Source organism: Myotis myotis, unplaced genomic scaffold (genome assembly GCF_014108235.1).
Source record: "Myotis myotis isolate mMyoMyo1 unplaced genomic scaffold, mMyoMyo1.p scaffold_m19_p_30, whole genome shotgun sequence".
In the NCBI taxonomy this organism is placed as follows: Eukaryota; Metazoa; Chordata; class Mammalia; order Chiroptera; family Vespertilionidae; genus Myotis; species Myotis myotis.
The window spans coordinates 2,531,599-2,548,796 of NW_023416336.1; the positions used below are offsets into that span (position 1 = coordinate 2,531,599).

Consider the following 17,198-nt stretch of genomic DNA (forward strand, 5'->3'; position numbering starts at 1 on the left):
CAGGTGCAGGGGCTGGCGGGAAGGATCGCTTGCCACAGACACCTGGACTCATGTGGACCACAGTCCAGAGGGTGGGGAACACTGGCCCATTTGTTCAGAGAGGGTGGTCAGTTGGGGAGGGGGGAGCTAGCAGATTAAGTGACATTTCAACCCAATGCAAGTTGTGGGCCTTGTGGGGAATCCCCATTCCAACAGAACAACTACAGGAGAACATACCTGAGACTCCGAGAAAACAGCACAGGTGTTAGATCATAAAAGGAATTCATTCTTGGTGATTTTATTGAGCAAGAAAATGGTATTATGATTATATTGGGAGGGATCCTTATCCTTTTCTGTTAGAAGCTCTTTGTGGGTAAAATAATACAGTGTTTAGATTTGCTTTAAAATTCTCTGGGAGGAAAATGGGGGGGAGAGGATGGAACAGTAGGCAGCATGGTGATGGCATGGACCATTGTTCCCAGCGAGGGAGGGGGGCGGCATGCAGCTTCTCCCCTTCCCCGAGCCCTTGCTCAGGCCCCACAGGGACACGTTAAATGGAAAGAGAGGGACGCGGGCAAGTGGGCCAGAGTAGCTCAGCCAGGGGGCCTCCCTGGAGGCAGAGGAGACCCTCTCTGCTGGCCATGCTTCTAAACCAGTGGTTCTCAACCTGTGGGTCGCGACCCCTTTGGCAGTCGAACGACCCTTTCACGGGGGTCACCTAATACTATCCTGTGTATCAGATATTTACATTACGATTCATAACAGTAGCAACATTACAGTTATGAAATAGCAAAGAAAATAATTTTATGGTTGGTTCACAACATGAGGAACTGTATTTAAAGGTCCAGAAGGTTGAGAACCACTGCTCTAAACCATGAGTGTCTGCTGACTGCAGGCGAGTGGGCGGCCTCCAGCCCCCGGAGCTCTTCTTCCCTGGTCACTCCTCCGAGGGGCTCGCCCTGTTCCAGGCCTGGGTAACCGTGTGCCCTCCTTCTCGGGAAGGTGTGTACGCACCTCCACTGTACAGAGCGAGAGTGAGAGGTGGACCCAGGTTCTGGAAGCTGGCAGTCTGGCTCCAGAACCCACACTCTCAGGCACCAATGCCAGCGAGGTGACGGCCTCTCTCCCCCGCAGCTTGTTGTGCTCAGCCGGCTCCTGCGCCTCATGAGGCCGGCAGCCCTCGGGCAGCACCTGGACTCCGAGGCCTCGCCACCCCGCCAGGAGCAGCAGCCCACGGCCAGTGCTAAGCGAGACTACAAGGTGAGCACGGGGAGCCACGTCCTCTTCGCCTGAGGGCCCTGAGGGGAAAGAGACCTGCAGCTGCCTCCCTGGTGAGCGGAGACTCAGTCTGGGCCCTGCCTGTGGTTGTGCCCTGCCAGGCCCCACGCTGGGCGCTGCGGGCGCAGGCTGCTCGGGTTCTGCTTCCGGGTGCCCGGCCTGGTGGAGGCCACGGGCCCGTTAGTCCCACAGCGCCGGTCAGAGAGGACACAGGCAGCCTGCTGCTGAGGGAGGAGTGGGAAGGGACACGAAGGAGAAGCCAGGGGGTGTCCAGACAATCCGGCCCCCTGTTCTCCGAGGGCAGCGCCCGGTTAACCTGCCTGTGCCCACTTGGCGTGGTTGTCGTTGAGCCCAAGTCATCCCGTTGCCCCTCCAGACACTGCCCAGGTTCCCCGAAACCACCCTCTGGCGGGAGCGGCAGGTGTGGGTTCAGAGAAGTGAGGCCGTGGCCCCGGGGTGAGCGCCAGCAGTTGGTGTGGGGCTTCAGACTGCATCCCAGACCTGGGTCCTGGAGCCATGATCTCAGCGAGCGCGCCCCGGGGCTCCGGGTGAGGAGTGCAGACAGGCACCCTCCTAGTTTAGGAAGGGTGATCCCAAAGGCTCCTGGGGGCTGGCAGTCAGAAGTCTAACCTTTGGGCATCATCCTGCGAATCAGATAAACGAATTAATTACTTAATGAACACAAACCGACCATTAGGAAGAGCGGGAGCCCGCACGCTCTCCTCCGGGGAGTGGAGGAAGGTTGTCTTCCAGCTCCACCTGACACTGGTGCCCTGCCAGGCGTGGCCTCCCGGAGCGTGGGAGCGCCAAGTGTCCCTTCTCCGTTCCAGCTACTTCCTGACACATGGGCGCTGGCTCAGAGGCGAGTGGAGTGTTGGGGGTCAGCCCGGGGCGGTCTGTCTGAGCAGGGCAGTGGTGAGAGGCCTCAGGCCTGGGCTGGAGAAGGAGGAAACAGGACGGAGGAGGGGAGGGGAAAGGCAAGGGAGGGGCTGTCTGTCCACCACGTGGAGAGTGCGACCTCCAGGCGCCTTGGGGCCACTCCCGTGACCTCACCCAGTGGGCGGGGTACCCTTTATTTTGAGGACGGTTCTCTCACATATGCAGGAGTTGTGGAGCGTCCCCCTGGCCGGTGGCCATATAGGACATGACCAGTTTGGCCTGGAAACATGGAGTGGCCCGGCACCAGGACAGAAGTGCAGCGTGTGCTGGCCAGGGCAGCAGAGGGCACAGGGGGCTCCTGATGCCTTTGCAGAGGGAGGCACGAGCCCCCTGGCCTTGGTCCTGCCTGAGAGGGAGGTGGCCCAGGGCAGGGGAGGGGAGAAAGCAGGCCAGGCTGGCGGGAGGCACAGTGGAGACAGAAATGTGAAGTGTCCCGACTCCTGGGCGGGCTCTGCTCTGACCTGGAGGCCATGGTGGGGGCAGTGGGGCTGCTTACGGCTCCAGCAGCCCAGCCCCACTCCCAGGCCGGCTGGCTGACTCCTCATTAGGCCCCAGCATGTTTCATCTTCAAAGATGAACAGGCTACTCACCAGCCGAAAAGAGTGGAGGCGTCACCCGCCCTGTTTTACAGGAGTGGTGGTCTGGGCCGGCTGTGCTTTTATCCCAGAGCTCAAAGGCCTGGCCTTCTTTCTCCTTGAGGTGCGCGGGGAAATCAAGGCCAGAGTGAGGTTGAAAGGGGACGGGCCCTTTCCCAGCCCTTGGGCCCCCTCCCTCAGACCTGCTCGCTCCTGTCTGGGCGATTTCCTGCCCTGGAGAGACTGCGTGGTCACAGCCCTCCCCAGCCTTCAGATAGACACTCCGCCAGGCTCCACGCCCACTTTCCCACCTCCTCTCTCTGCCTGGGGCCTTGGCACAGCCTCCTCTCCCGGTGAGACTCCCAGCCTGCCCCCCAACTGGGAGAGGCGCTCTTGCTGCCCAGGGCATGACTTTTCTGTCCTCCCTGATCTGGTGACTTTGCAGTTGTCCCTTTACTTGTCCTTAGCTGGGCATGGCCTGTGTCTCCCAGCATCGTGTGGTATGCTTGGCGCCAGATGAGTGAATGAATGAAGCAACTTCAATTCCTCTTCCTCTCTGAACTCCCCCTCCCCCACCCCTCATTCTGGAGGGCCTGAGACCTGCTCGCTCTGCACGCCCTCTGACCTCTGACCAGTCTCTGCATGTGGCCCCCTGTCCTCTAAAGTCCTGGTGTCTTAGAGCTGCAGGGGCCTGTAGCCTGTGAGACGCTGGCTTCACAAGTGTCACCTGCTTGTGAGAGAGCCAATCAGAGAACATGGTGGGTAATTCTAAGCCAGTGAGGTTCCTGCCTGGGAACGCTAACCGCTGAGTGCCACCAAGGAGACAGCCTGCTGCTAACAGCCCTCGGTGGGAGGGTAGAGTGCTGCTGTGTCCTGGCAGCTCACACAGAGCTTGTGGAGTAGAGGAGCCCTGCTTCCTGACGGGCGATTAGAATACTTGCAGCATTTTCAAGTGCTTTTGGATAAAGAAATGGTTGCCCAGCCCTGGCTGCTGTGGCTCAGCTGGCTGGGCGTCATCCCCTGAGCAACAGAAACGGTTGCCCAGCCCCTTGTGGTGTGTGGGTCAGACTATTTTGAACAGAAAACAATTAAGCCCAATAAACTCAGGAAGAGTTTGTTAGCTCCCCCTTTCCTGCTAGAGACTCAGAGAGAAAAACCTGCTTCACAACAGGGAACCTTCTCACTTAGGAATGACGTGTGGCAGCTAGGCGGGGTCCAAGAACATCCGATTCCGTGGTTCCCCTCTGCACCCACTGTTGTGGGGGGCAGGCAAGAATGCATTTACCGACCGTTTGATCGTTTTCAACCACCTGTGAATTGCCTACCTCCCCCTCCTTAGTCCAAAAGGACATATGCACCTCAGCTTGCCTTACTAAGGGATATATGTCATTTGTAGTGTGTGTAATTTTTATGTTTATGTGAATTCCCTTGCACAAATATCAAGGTTTGATTTTCGCCCTGGCTGGTGTGGCTCAGTTGGTGAAAGGTTGCTGGTTCAGTTCCCCATCAGGACACATGCCCAGGCTGCTGGCTTGATCTCCGGTCGGGTGCATGTAGGAGGTAGTTAATCGATGTTTCTCTCTCTTTCCCTACCCCTTTCTCTCTCTAAAACCAATTTTAAAAAGATTTGGTTTTCTCCTTTTACCTTCTGTATGTCTTTCAAATCCTTCCACCAGCCAGAAGAGGGACGTTTCCCTGCCCTTGCGTGGCTGGTGTAGGCCCTGTGCTTGCCTGATTTCAGAGGGGCTCTGCCAGAGGAGGACAGACAGAGGTCAGAGGGTGGTTTGGGGTCTGAGAGGGGGAGAGGATGTCTTCATGCAGGAGTGGACTCCAAGAGTTGGCCTCCAGGTTCCCCCTCTGACCCAAGGGCACCAGTTCTGTGAGAGACAGGCCCCTGGGCTCCGTGGGATGCTGCTCCAGCCCCTGGCAGACAGACGCAGGTAACTGCACTCACACGGCCATTGTCTCCAGGAAGCTACCCGCTCAGCCTTCCAACCAGAGCCAGGGATCCAGAGCTTTTTGGTTCTATTGTTAACTCATGTAAACCATTGTCGATGTAAGAAATGTCCAAACCTGTAGATAATTTTTAAAAATATACATTTTAATTGATTTTTTTACAGAGAGGAAGGGAGAGGGATAGAGAACCAGAAACATCGATGAGAGAGAAACGTTGATCAGCTGCTTCCTGCACACCCCCTACTGGGGATGTGCCCGCAACCAAGGTACATGCCCTTGACTGGAATCGAGCCTGTGACCCTTCAGTTCCCAGGCCAATGCTCTATCCACTGAGCCAAACTGGTTAGGGCAATTTTTAATGAATTTGGTTGAAAAATGCTCCTGAAAATGGCAGTTTTGCAGATTCTTTTATACATTAGAGTCGAAGGAGGAGATGTAAAGGGGTTACATGAAACCTGTTGGTAGATTAGGGAAGTAGGAGAGAGCAACGTGGGGTGGGGATCTCTGACATTGGATAAAGGAAAACAGACACATACTTCTTTTTTTAGATATTTTTATTGATTTCAGAGAGAAAGAGAGAGGGAGAGAGAGGGAGAAACATCAATGATGAGAGAGAATCATTGATCGGCTGCCTCCTGCACTTCCCCTACTGGGGATCAAGCCCACAACCCGGCATGTGCCCTGATCAGGAATCAAACCATGACCTCTTGGTTCCTAGGTCGACGCTCAGCCACTGACAGGTACTTCTTTTGCATTGTGGTTACAGGACGGTGAACATTTACCGCACGGAGATGGTATGCGGGGGTTAAGATAACAATGACAGTTCACTCTGGGTTGTGAGGGCTCTGAAAGAAGATTACTCTGACATTTCAAAGGCATGTTATCTTATTGATGCAAAAAGATAGTAGGCAGGCTCACTTAGGTAAAGACTGACTTTGTCACGCAAGCTGCGGGCCTCGGACGTGACCTGCTCTCAGTTAAGAATTTTGATGATCAAACCATCTACGTGATGACTTTAGGTCCCGTGAGTTTGTAAGGCCGCGTTGGCCTCCCCTGAGCCAGCAGGTTTAGCACGTGGCCCCTTTCTTGTCCGCAGCGTTTGGGCAGCTTTTGTCTGGTTGTACCCTGGCTGATCTCAGGGTCTCGGCCTCCCTTTTACTGAGGTTGTTGATACTGGCCTTGCTGAACCTCTGCATCTGCTGTGCCCCATCTCCCGCCCTTCCCTGCAGGGTCTCTATGGTGCAGGGAGTTCTCCCCAGTTTGGTTACATTTGGGAGCTTTGAGGAAGTAGACTGTCTCTCACTGTGAAAGAAAAGGAAGGTCCACAAAGGGGAAGTCCGGGGGCGCTGCGCCAAGGCGCCAGGAGCCCGTCCTGTCTCTTCGTCAGCTTCTGGCCTCATCCTCCTCACAGCCAGATGATGTCCTTGTGGGACAGACACTGAGGTTCTGCACATGTGATGGGCCCTGTCCCTGGTGGACTAGCTGCAAGAGACCACACGCCGGATGAGCCTGGCCGGCCACAGGTGGCTCCTGCCAGCTTCCTCGCCATGCCTACGGCCTGCGGTCAGCCCTGTGCTGGGCGTGCCTACGTGGGAGAAGTGCTGGTGTAGAATTGATGGTTGGAGGCGGGTGTGCTCCAGGCCGGACCACGCTTCGGGCCTCGCGTCCTTTGAGTGCTCTTACCCCGGGGATCCCCGCGTGCCCACCGCAGAGGGCGTTGGCCTGGATGTGCCTGTGTCTGTGTGCCTGCGTCTGTGTGTTGTGCACCTCTCCTGTATATCTTTGTGGTGCATATATCTTTGTGGTAATAGAGCCGACGAACAAGTTTTACTGCTTTTGCTTCTGCTGCTGTGATGGCTGCAGGCCTGTCCCTGTGTCTGGCCTGCTGCCAAGAGCACCTGAAGTGACTGGGGTCGGCTTGGGCGGTTCTGGGAAGGGCAGGGAGGGGGCAGGCCCCTGGCGGCTGTGTGCCTGCCCGCACTCTCCTGCCGCTCCCAGCAGCATGGGACGGCGTTCCCTGGGGCTGCTGAGCACAGGCCTGGTGCCTGTCACCCAGAAGGATGGGCGCACTGGAGCCTCTCCCTCTTCCTATACCCTCTGCCTTCTCCTTGCACGGGACTCCCTGTCTTGCTGCCCCTCCCCCTGCCTTAGGGAGAGCCATGGTTAGTAGGGAAGGGAACTGACTGGGCACGAGGAACAGGAAGCAGATGTTGGGGAGTCGGGAGTCCCTTCCCTGGCTGGTCGTTGGTGCGTTCTTACTTCCTCCACAGTGAGGAGCCTCAGACATCTTTGGGAGTCAATGTCAGAGCTGACCTTGGGAAAGCTGGCCCTAAAGGGCACCCGCGCACTTCACGCGCACCTCAGTGGCCGCCGAGCCTCTACAGAGTGGCCTCCTGAGCATCCGAAGCCACACGGCTCGGGCCCAGGCCTGCTCTGTCGGGTGTGTGAGCAGAGCTTGAAGGGGCAGAGCTCAGCGGGCGGCAGGCGGGCTTCTCCAGGCAGCTGGCACTCAAGCCTGCTCTCTGCCCACCCACCCCAGGCCCAGGGGCCCCAGCACAGTCCTTGCCCCGTGCTTGTAACTTCTCTGTTCTGACCTAACACCTTCCCAGCCTCTTTATCCTGCAAGTCCTCCTGGGCCACCCTGTGATCATCTTCCTCCCATTGCTGCTCGGGAAAAAGCGACCCTCAGTGCCTGTCCGTCAGCCCAAGCCCTGCCATCCCTGCTCCTCAGCTGGCCCTTCATCCATGCGCTTCCCTCCGGGCCCACATCACACCACTTGATTCCAGGCAGTGCTTTCCTTCCCAGAACCCCCTTCTCAGGCCTGAGGCTTTGCTCCTGCTCTTGCTCCTCCTGGCAGCGCCGGCCTGTCCCCTGTCCTGGATTCTGTGGTCCCACAGGCTATTCACTCACCCTATGGCTTCACTCACCTAAACGGGATTACTGTTGAGTCTGTCTCAACTGCATCCCCAGTGGATCCCTCTTCAGAGGGAACAAGCCCCTTCTGCTGGGCACAGCAAGGGCCCAAGGGACCCTTCCCACCCCCTGTGCCCAGCCCACCTGCCTGGGCCTGAGCCAGGAGGTGGAGGAGCAGTGCCTTTTTAAAAAATAAATGTCTCACCCTAGCTAGTGTGGCTCAGTGGATAGAAGGGTCCCGGACTGAAGGGTCCTGGTTTGGATGCCAGTCAAGGGCACATGCCCAGGTTTCAGGCTTGATCCCCATTAGGGGGCGTGCAGGAGGCAGCCAATCAGTGATTCTCTCCTATCTCTCTCTCCCTCTCCCTTCCTCTGAAATCAGTATAGTGAAAACAAATAAACATGTCTCTGCTGATTTGAGAGAGAGAAGAATGGAAAGGGAGAGAGAAAGAAAGAAGCATTGATGTGAGAGAAGCATCAATAGGTTGCCTCCCCCACACACTCCAACCAGGGATCAAACCGGAAACCCAGGCATGTGCCCTGATCAGGAGTCAAACCCACCACCTTTTGGTGCCGGGACGATGCTCCAAGCAACTGGGCCACACCGGCCAGGGCAGGAGCAGTGCCTTCTAAGTGCTGCGTCTAAGCAGCGTAGGCTCAGCAGCACCACACAGCTGAGGAGCCTGGCAGGGGGTGAGGCCCCACCCACTGCTCTGTCTGCAGGAGCAGTTGCCAGGCAGACCGTGCTTCCCAGCAGCTCTCTGCTCTCTGCCTTTCCTGTCCCTGCTCCCTGTCTTTGCCAGGACTTTGTAGTGACAAAGACTCAAACACACCCCGGCAGGTCTGGAGGGCCCCTCCAGCTGGGACAGGGTTGAGCAGTGTCGTGAGGCCTCGGCGTTGCTCCCTGAACCCCGCAGCTCTACCTCCCAGCAGGCTCTCCCCCTGGGGCTGGACCCTCCACACTCCCACCCTGCCCTCATCAGCCCCAGCCAGGGAGAAAGAAAGGCTTCTGTCCCGGCCTCCTAACCAGAGTCCCAGAGTTTAGTCTCAGTGGCTTGGCAAAGAGGTCATGTGCTCATCTCTAAACCAATCACAGAGCCAGGTGCACAGGAATCGGCCAGCCTGGGCCATGTCTCCCCTAGAATCAGGGCTAAAGTCACTCTCTTGGAGCAACTGGCCTGGATGTAGGGAACAGGAGGCTGGGACAGTGACAAAAGAAGGGACAGAATCTGGGCACCTGGAAACCTTAGACATCCATGGCATCCTCCTGGTCTTCAGCCATGGGTAATGGTCCTACGTTGTTATCCTTGGGAGGCAGGAGGAGGGCTGTGCCTGCCAGGAGCCAGATGAGCAAGTGGGAAAGAGAAGGGGGGGAGCCATTGCTCTGGAGGAGGCGCCGCACTGGGAGGCCTCTCCAAGCCTCTGAGGATGCTCGGGCCATGCCCGCTGCTCTCGGGCTCCTCAGCATGGCGCCCACGTACTGACGCGTGGACTCTCGCGTGGAGAACCTAGTCCCGCTTGGGCAGACGCAGAGCTGGGTTTCCGGTCCACATCCCTCTGGGGTCAGGGTCTCTAGTTCTGGCTGGAGAAGCAGGAAGAGCCAGCCAACCCCCACCTGTCATCTCCCCAGCCCTCAGGGCCAGCAGGAAGCTGGAAGGGAAGGGTGGCTGGGTGGGAGGGCTCTAGCAAGGCTTTGCCTACAGCACCCCACCCCTCCTCCCTCAGGCAGATGAGCAGTAAGTCAGATGCCCAGATAACCTCTCTACAGCTGGTCCCCAGGAACAGAAGCCCTCAGCCTTCCTGCTTTCATCCCAACTCCATCTCTCCCCCACCCTGCACCATACTGTGCCCTGGCCTCCAGTTCCGCCCTGGCCTCCAGTAGCAAGAGCTGAGGCCAGGGCCGCCCAGGGCCTAGACCTGAGGCCAGATAGAGCTAAGAAAATCCTGTCTCTCCTAAGTGAGTTCAGTCCTCAGGTCTGAGGTAGTGGACGGACACAAGCCAGGCTCCAGCAGCCTCCAGGTTCCAGGGCCTCTGCAAGCCGTCCAGCCTCTACCCAGCGGGGCTCCGAGCACTCTCTAGGCGCCACCCCAGCAGCTGACCCCAGTCCTACTCCTGTCCAGACGCTACAACTTGTCTCCCATCACCCTCAAGTGCCTCATCTCTGGGCTCAAACCCACCCCCACCTCTGAACAGGCACTTTCATTAAGAGGTGAGTGTGGCAGGCCCTGCTATGACGTCTCTGGCCTCTCTGCCCGGTGCCTGCAGGGACCCTGGCCTGAGAAGAGGTGTGTCACCATCTCTTCTCATTTCCTGGTGATCAGTCCAATGTCCTCGTCATTTCCTTCTCTCTAGGACTTCTGGCCGAGGACTTGTCCTGGTCAGAGTCATTTCCAAACTCTGCTTCCCTCTGCTTGCTGCTGTCATGACGGTCCAAGCCAAGGTCAGGGTGTGACCTTGAGCAGGCTCATGGCTGTGGTAGCTGTGGGGGTCGGGAAGAGATAGCGTCCTCGAGAGGCTAGCAGAGGCCACATTCCAGGACAGGTCCAGACGAGGTCCCCCTTGAAAATGCATCCCCTCTTGTCTTATTTTTGTGGACACACCAGCCGGACGAGCTGCCAGGCTTTCTCGTGGGCTGAGGCCCTTGGCCTGGGGCCCGCAAGTAGCCCTGCGTCAGGATTACTCATCACTAATTATTGTTGTCATATCCCGCCTGTGGCAGAGGACCTAGACCATGCCCTGGGGGCTCGGGCTCTGGGCCTCTCCCTATCCAACCTCCAGTAGGCCCTTGGGCCCTTGCTGTGCCAGCAGTAGGGCCTTGTTCTCTCTGAAGGGGGACCCTAGGGGTGCACGTGCGCATGTGCGCACACACACACACTCGGAGCTTGTCCAGCTTAAGGCAGAAGCACAGACATCTGCTCAGATCTAACCTTCACTGGAGGTGGTCACACAGTCAGGGGACCTCTCCAAGCTCAGTGTCCACATCTGAGGCCCGCCCTGCCCCCTCAGGGCACTGGGAAGTAGGGCTGTAGGTTTAAATTTCATTTTGAAGAACAGAAAGAAGGAAAATAAAAATTCTCCAGGACGCAGCTCTGGCCATGGGTCTGAAATGTGCCACGGGAATAGACCAGGCAGCGTCAGTCTTGCCCAGGCCAGATTAGCTCTAGCGTTGACCCCCTCACCTGTGCGTGAGTCTGACTGTCTCCCTGGAACAACCCCAAGAGGACCGCACAGAACAGTGCCGGGCCTGGGGCAGAGCCTCTCCTGCAGTCTGTGCTGTGGCTGGGCTGCACCGCAGGCCCTCTGGTCAGGCTGAGAGCAGCCCAGCCAGGTGGTGGCTGATGCAGGTCCCCCAGCGCAGCTACCACCCAGAGCCAGTGAGCCAGAGGGGCGAAGCCGGAGGAGGCTGCTCTGGGGTCCCGGGGTCCCAGGCAGAAACCCTGACACCCATAGGCATTCGGGGCTTTTTGAGCAGGAGCCTGGACCCCTGGGCCCCAGAGGGCACGTCCTGTGGGTCCATCTTGGTCCTCCCCAGCAGTTGTTCCTGGGTCAGCCTTAGCTCACCCCCTCCCCCGCCCCCACAGCAGCTGCCTGGGGCCTGGCGGGAGCAGCTCCCACAGGATCCTCCTGCCAGGGGCCAGGTCTGCCATCCCCTCCAGCCTGGCTGCCTTGAGAAGGGCTGGGGTAAAGACTTGCCTTGTTCCTTAAGTCTGGATTCCTGTCATGACCTGAGGTGGGAGAAACCATAGTGTTCTGGGCGGAGCCAGTGGCTTCCTGGGAGATCCTCTCCCTCCTCCTCTCTGCCCCTTTTTAGCACAAATGCTCCTGGCCACAGCCCGCTTCCTTGGCACAGCTGGAGGGGAATTTTGTGAAGGAGGGAAATTTTGTGAAGGAGGGAGTTCCTGGGAAACGGCCACCCTTTCCCCTCTCCTCGTGTGATGCAAGGCTGCAGAGGGAGTCTTGGCCCTGGTTCCTGGGGTCAGAACTCCCCCTTGGTGGGTGACAGGCCCAGCACACTGTCTTCTACCTCTTACCCTTGTCATCCATCCTTCCCCAGGGGCTGGGTGGGCCCTTTAAGACTCCAGAGCCAGGAAGGAGGCATCCTGCACGGCACTTCTCAGAAAAGTCCTCCTGGCTCTGGGAAAGACCCAGGAAGCGAAAGCTGCAGGCCTTGCCAGCGGCAGCGGCGTCGGCAGGGGACGGTCCCGTCTTGTCCACATGGGGTTCAGGCACGTCCCGTTCCGCGCCCTCAGACTCTGCCTCTCCCCAGTTGTTGTCGGAGGTTTCCTGGGCCCGTTTCCCATGGGGGCTTCCCAGCCTCCAACTCAGTGTGTGTGGGGGAGGCTGGGGGTGGGAAGACCAGGAGGGGCGCTGGGCAGCCTGAACGGTGAGGGCCCATTTTTCAGACAAGTTCCTTAAGATTGGACAAGTATAGTCCCTCACCGCCTCCTGCCTCGCTTTAACCCCGCCCCCACGCCTTAGGGAACTGGAGGGGCCTGGGCCACCACGCACTCCCAACTGTGCAGGAAATGGGAGCGGCAGGGGCTTTGGTGGCGACCAGCAGCGTGTGCCTCTGCCCAGCCTCCCCCTTTCCTGTGTCTTGAAAGAAATCAGAGCCCCGAGCCTGGTGCCAGCCGGGACAGGAATGGGCTTGCTAAGTTCAGGAACTGGTCACAGCGACTGGAGCAGGAAACAGCGCTCACACCTGGCTGTCTGCTTTGTGTCCTCCTGGGCGTGCTGGCTCTCACCACGGCTGGCTGGCGCTCGGGCCGCCTCTGGTCCCCCAGCCACAGTGGGACTGTCAGAGAATGGAGACTCCGGCCCGGCCTCCTCTGAGCCAGAGCCCAGTGTCCGCTAACGTCTGCTTTTCTGGGAGGCGCGCACCGGCGCTCTCTTACCTCTCAGGGCTGAGACTGCGGGTCTCGGGCCTGCGGAGTGACAGGGACATGGTCTGGGCGTGTCCTGTGTACATAATGAAGCCTTTTCCCCCAAAGCACTGCTGTACAGACTAGCCGTCAAGATTCTGACCGCAGGGGAACTGTTTCGGGGATCCCAGTGTTTGAGTCCTGCCTGGGTGCACTGGCCAAAGAAATGCAGGAGCAGGAAGTGGGGTGGGCGAACTTTCCTCTACCCTCAAGGTGCACAACTTCTGGCTGGTCTAATAATCAAATAGACTTGAGACAGGTTAGCAGGAGAAATTAACCACATTTAACACATGTGTATGGGAACCCCACATGCCGGCGAGGTTCTGAGACAGAAGGGGACTGAGGTATATAATCTACTGTGGAAGCTTCACAGGCTCAGTGCAGGACAATAACGGCAGATGTGCCCTGGCTGGTGTGGTCAGTGGCTAGAGTGTTGGCCCAAGTACTGAAGGGTCACAAGTTTGATGCCTGGTCAAGGGCATGTACCTGGGTTGCAGGTTGGATCCCTGTCCCCAATTGGGGCACCTGGGATGTTCTCGTTCTCTACCCGCCCCCCCCCCCCCCCCCCCGCCTCCCTTCTACTCTCTGTAAAAGTCACGGGAAAAAATATTCTCAGGTGACAATTAACAAAAAAAAAAAGAAGAGCAGATGTTTACTAAAAGTTTGCCCTGCCATCCAGGTGGGTTGAAAGGATTATTGCTGCAGTGGGCAAGGCCTCTAGCTCAAATTCTTCTAGGCAGTTACAGGTGGGAGGCAGAAGTTGCTCCTCAGCCTGCGGCTAAAGTTGCCTTTAGCTCCAAATAGTCTGCATACCACAAGAGCACATCTTGGGGTAACTCGTTCTGGACCCCCACAAAAGGAAAAATAGTTTCATAGTGAATTGTCCAATCGGGAAAGAGGGAGCTCTAGCAGCCCGATGGTGTATGGGTTGTAGGGCAAAATCACAGGACCCTGGCTTAGGGATGTGGGTTATGCTGGGAGCTGATCGCTGATGGGTCAGGTCTGAGGACCGCTGAGGTCTGTACAGCATCCCACTCTTATTTTGCGGAAAGTAGCCAAGGGGGGTCTTTCTACTTTAGGGTTAAGGAGCTAAAACATAAGTTGGATGAAGATGTTATCTTTAACCTGCAGAGGTCTGAGCCTTGTCAGGGCCCAGGCTGTGTCTTCTGCTGCCTCGGGGACTGCAGATTATTGGAGAAAAGGCTAGGTCTCTGAGGGGTGTATATATAGAGAGAAATGATTTCTAGCGCTAGGATTCAAAATTAAATTTAATCAAAGTTGTAAGGACCCTCGGTTCAGCACCTTATCCCCTTAAGTGGGGTCAAGGTCTTCCTTCAAGGGCCCCCACCCTGATTCCAGGCATCACCCTCGAATGCAAGGAGAAACGCACCAACCCCTCTTCTGGGTAGGAGCCGCCCACCCCCCCACCCCCCCGCTTTGGAAAATCCTATCTAATAAAAGAGAAACATGGTAATTGGCGTACGACTGCTACCCTTCCCATTGGCTAATCAGCGAGATATGCAAATTAACTGCCAGCCAAGATGGTGGCCGGCAGCCAGGCAGCTTGAAACTAACATGAGGCTTGCTTGCTTCAGTGAAGGAAGAAACCAACGTTCCCCACCTGCTTTGCCGGCCTCTGAGCCTACAGTTTAAGAAACATTGTAACGAATATAGAAGCTAAACAAAACCCCAGAAACCTGCTTTCAGGGAGCCCGGGATCTCAGAGCTAGAGTTATACAGTGTTTCAATTATAGAACTGAAATAAACCAGATACCTTCTTTCAGCAGCAGAAGCCTCAGAGCTGGAGTCAGAGCTAAAGCTGGCCCAGAATAAAAAAATAAAATAAAAAAAGGAGCAGTTGGGAGCTTCAGTCGGCCTGAAAACAGCCCTCAGCCCCTCACCCAGACTGGCCAGGCACCCCAGTGGGGACCCCCACCCTGAAGGGTGTGTGACCAGCTGCAAACAGCCATCATCCCCTCATCCAGGCTGGCCAGGCACCCCAGTGGGGACCCCCACCCTGATCCAGGACACCCTTCAGGGCAAACCAGCCAGCCCCACCCATGCACCAGGCCTCTATCCTATATAGTAAAAGGGTAATATGCCTCCCAGCACCGGGATCAGCGGAGCCGAGAGGCCTCCCGGCACCGGGATCAGCGTGACGGGGCAGCGCCCAAACCCCCTGATCGCCCTGCGGCTCTGTGTGTGACAGGGGGCGGGGCCACAACCTCCCTATCAGCCCTGCTCTGTTCGTGACAGGGGAAGGTGCCCCAACCCCCTGATAGGCCCTGCTCTGTGCCTGATAGGGGGGAGCTCCCCAACCCCCTGATCACCCTGCAGCTCTGTGTGTGACAGGGTGCGGCGCCCCAATCCCGCCCCCCCCCACGGGCCCTGCTCTGTGTGTGATGGGGTAGAGCCATAACCTCCCCATCGGCCCTGCCCTGAGTGTGACAGTGGTGGCACCCCAACCCCCTGATCCACCCTGCCCTGAGTGTGATAGGGGGTGGTGCCCCAACTCCCCTATCGGTCCTACTCTGTGAGTGACAGGGGGGAGCTCCTCAACTCCCTGATCGGCCCTGCTCTGTGCATGACAGGCGGGAGCCCCCCAACCCCTTGATTGACCCTGCTCTGTGTGTGACAGGGTACGGAGCCCCAACCCCCCTGATGGGCCCTGCTCTGTGCGTGACAGGGTGGCGCTGCAACCTCCCCATCGACCCTGCCTTGAGTATGACGGGGTGGTCCCCCAACCCCCAAATCGGCCCTACCTTGAGCGTGACTGAGGGTGGCATCGCAACCTCCCAATCTGCCCTGCTCTGTGCATGACAGGGGAAGGCGCCCCAACTCCCCAATTGGCCCTACTCTGAGCCCAACCAGGGGCTGCACCTAGGGATTGGGCCTGCCCTCTGCCACGCGGGAGCAGGCCTAAGCCAGCAGGTCGTTATCTCCCGAGGGGTCCCAGACTGCGAGAGGGCACAGGCCCAGCTGAGGGACCCCCCCCCCCCCCGAGTGCACAAATTTTTGTGCACCGGGCCTCTAGTGGGCTTATAAAATAAAACATGGTTAGTGGGGCTTTTCTTCAGAGCTACCATTTCCTTCTTGCTGTTACACTCCCACTCCCCAAAACTCGTTCATGGGATTTTCCTCCAGCTCAATCATGGGAAAGAGCAAAAGAACAAAGTTGTGAAATTTGCATATAAGTAGCCCTTTTTTCCTCAATAAATCCCTCCTCACAGATTTCCCCCAGGGCATTCCTCAGATCCTGGGCCCACCCCACCACACTGTCTCCTAGGAAGCTGAGTTCTGCAGGGTGCCTGGCCCCAGGGACCCATTCAGGCTGGCGGAAGGTCCCTTCTAGCCTCAGGCTTGCTGTGCACAGCACAGACCTCCACTGAGCATGCGGGCAGAGGGAAGAGCCACTGTTCCCAGCTCAGGGCTAAGGGACAACTAAGTGAAAGGAATGAGAACTAACCCCTTTCTCTCCCTCTCTACCCGGCCCCTCCCTGGCTCTCACACCCACCCTGCAGCTAGGGCCCTTGTCAGCCCCTCAGCCCCTGAATGTTTTCTTTAGCGTCTCACCCTGGCCCTAGCTCCCCAGGGCTCAGCTACTGCTGCTTTTTTTAAAAAAAGTTTTTTTTATTGATTTCATAGAGAAAGGGAGGAGAGAGAGATAGAAACATCAATGATGAGAATCATTGATTGGCTGCCTCCTGTACGCAACCCAGGCATGTGCCCTGACCAGGACCTCCTGGTTCATAGGTCGATGCTCAACCACTGAGCCAATAGTGGGCTCCGCTCCTTTCCAAGGTCATACTCACCCCAAACCCAGCCAGGCCTAGTCAGTTCTAATCGGCACTGTCTTGTTTATAATTAATTTTTAAAAACTTTCATTGCACTTTGATCATATGAGTAAAGTATACACATTGTAGAGAAATAATCTTAAAAAGAAAAAAAAATGAGGAGGATGTCCTATAACCCTTTCTCTCAGAGCCGCATTGCCACTGCTGTTCCCACCTCCGCGGTTCTGTGCCCGCTTCTCCGGGTGTCCATCTGTCCCCCACGTCAGGGAGGAGCAGACTCCTCCACCCTCAAGCTCATCTGGCTGGCCTGATCATCAGAGACCTGAGTCAGATTAACAAGAGAAAATGACATTTAACACATACGTATGTACAGGAACCCCGCAGGCACGTGAGAGAGACAGAGACCCACATGTGGGCGAGGTTCAGAGACAGAAGGGGGCCGAGGTATGTAGGACCTTCTGAGCTGGGAGAAGGTCATGTCCTTGGGGCCTTCCAAGGGTCATGGCAGGGTGGATGGTAAGAAGCACAGGCATTCAGCAAATAGATATTTGCCCCATCTCTTTTGACCTTTCTATAGGTCAAATTCGGCAAGGCCCCTAATTCCATGGTCGGCAAACTGCGGCTTGAGAGTCACATGCGGCTCTTTGGCTCCTTGAGTGTGGCTCTTCCTAAGCCTTAGGAGTACCCTAATTAAGTCAATAACAATGTACCTACCTATATAATTTAAGTTTAAAAAATTTGGCTCTCAAAAGAAATTTCAATCGTCGTACTGTTGATATTTGGCTCTGTTGACTAATGAGTTTGCAGACCACTGCCCTAATTCAAATTTTTCAGGTAGTT

General features: G+C 56.9%; 1 protein-coding gene across 1 annotated transcript in view; it reads left to right on the top strand.

Annotated features, from left to right (window-relative positions):
* Window positions 1-17,198, top strand: part of FAM178B (family with sequence similarity 178 member B) — a 102,173-nt gene that overhangs the window by 81,066 nt on the left and 3,909 nt on the right. The window contains exon 13 of the mRNA XM_036302313.1: window positions 1,114-1,239. Within this exon, the coding sequence (XP_036158206.1) occupies window positions 1,114-1,239 (126 nt within the window). The remainder of the gene's footprint in view (window positions 1-1,113; window positions 1,240-17,198) is intronic.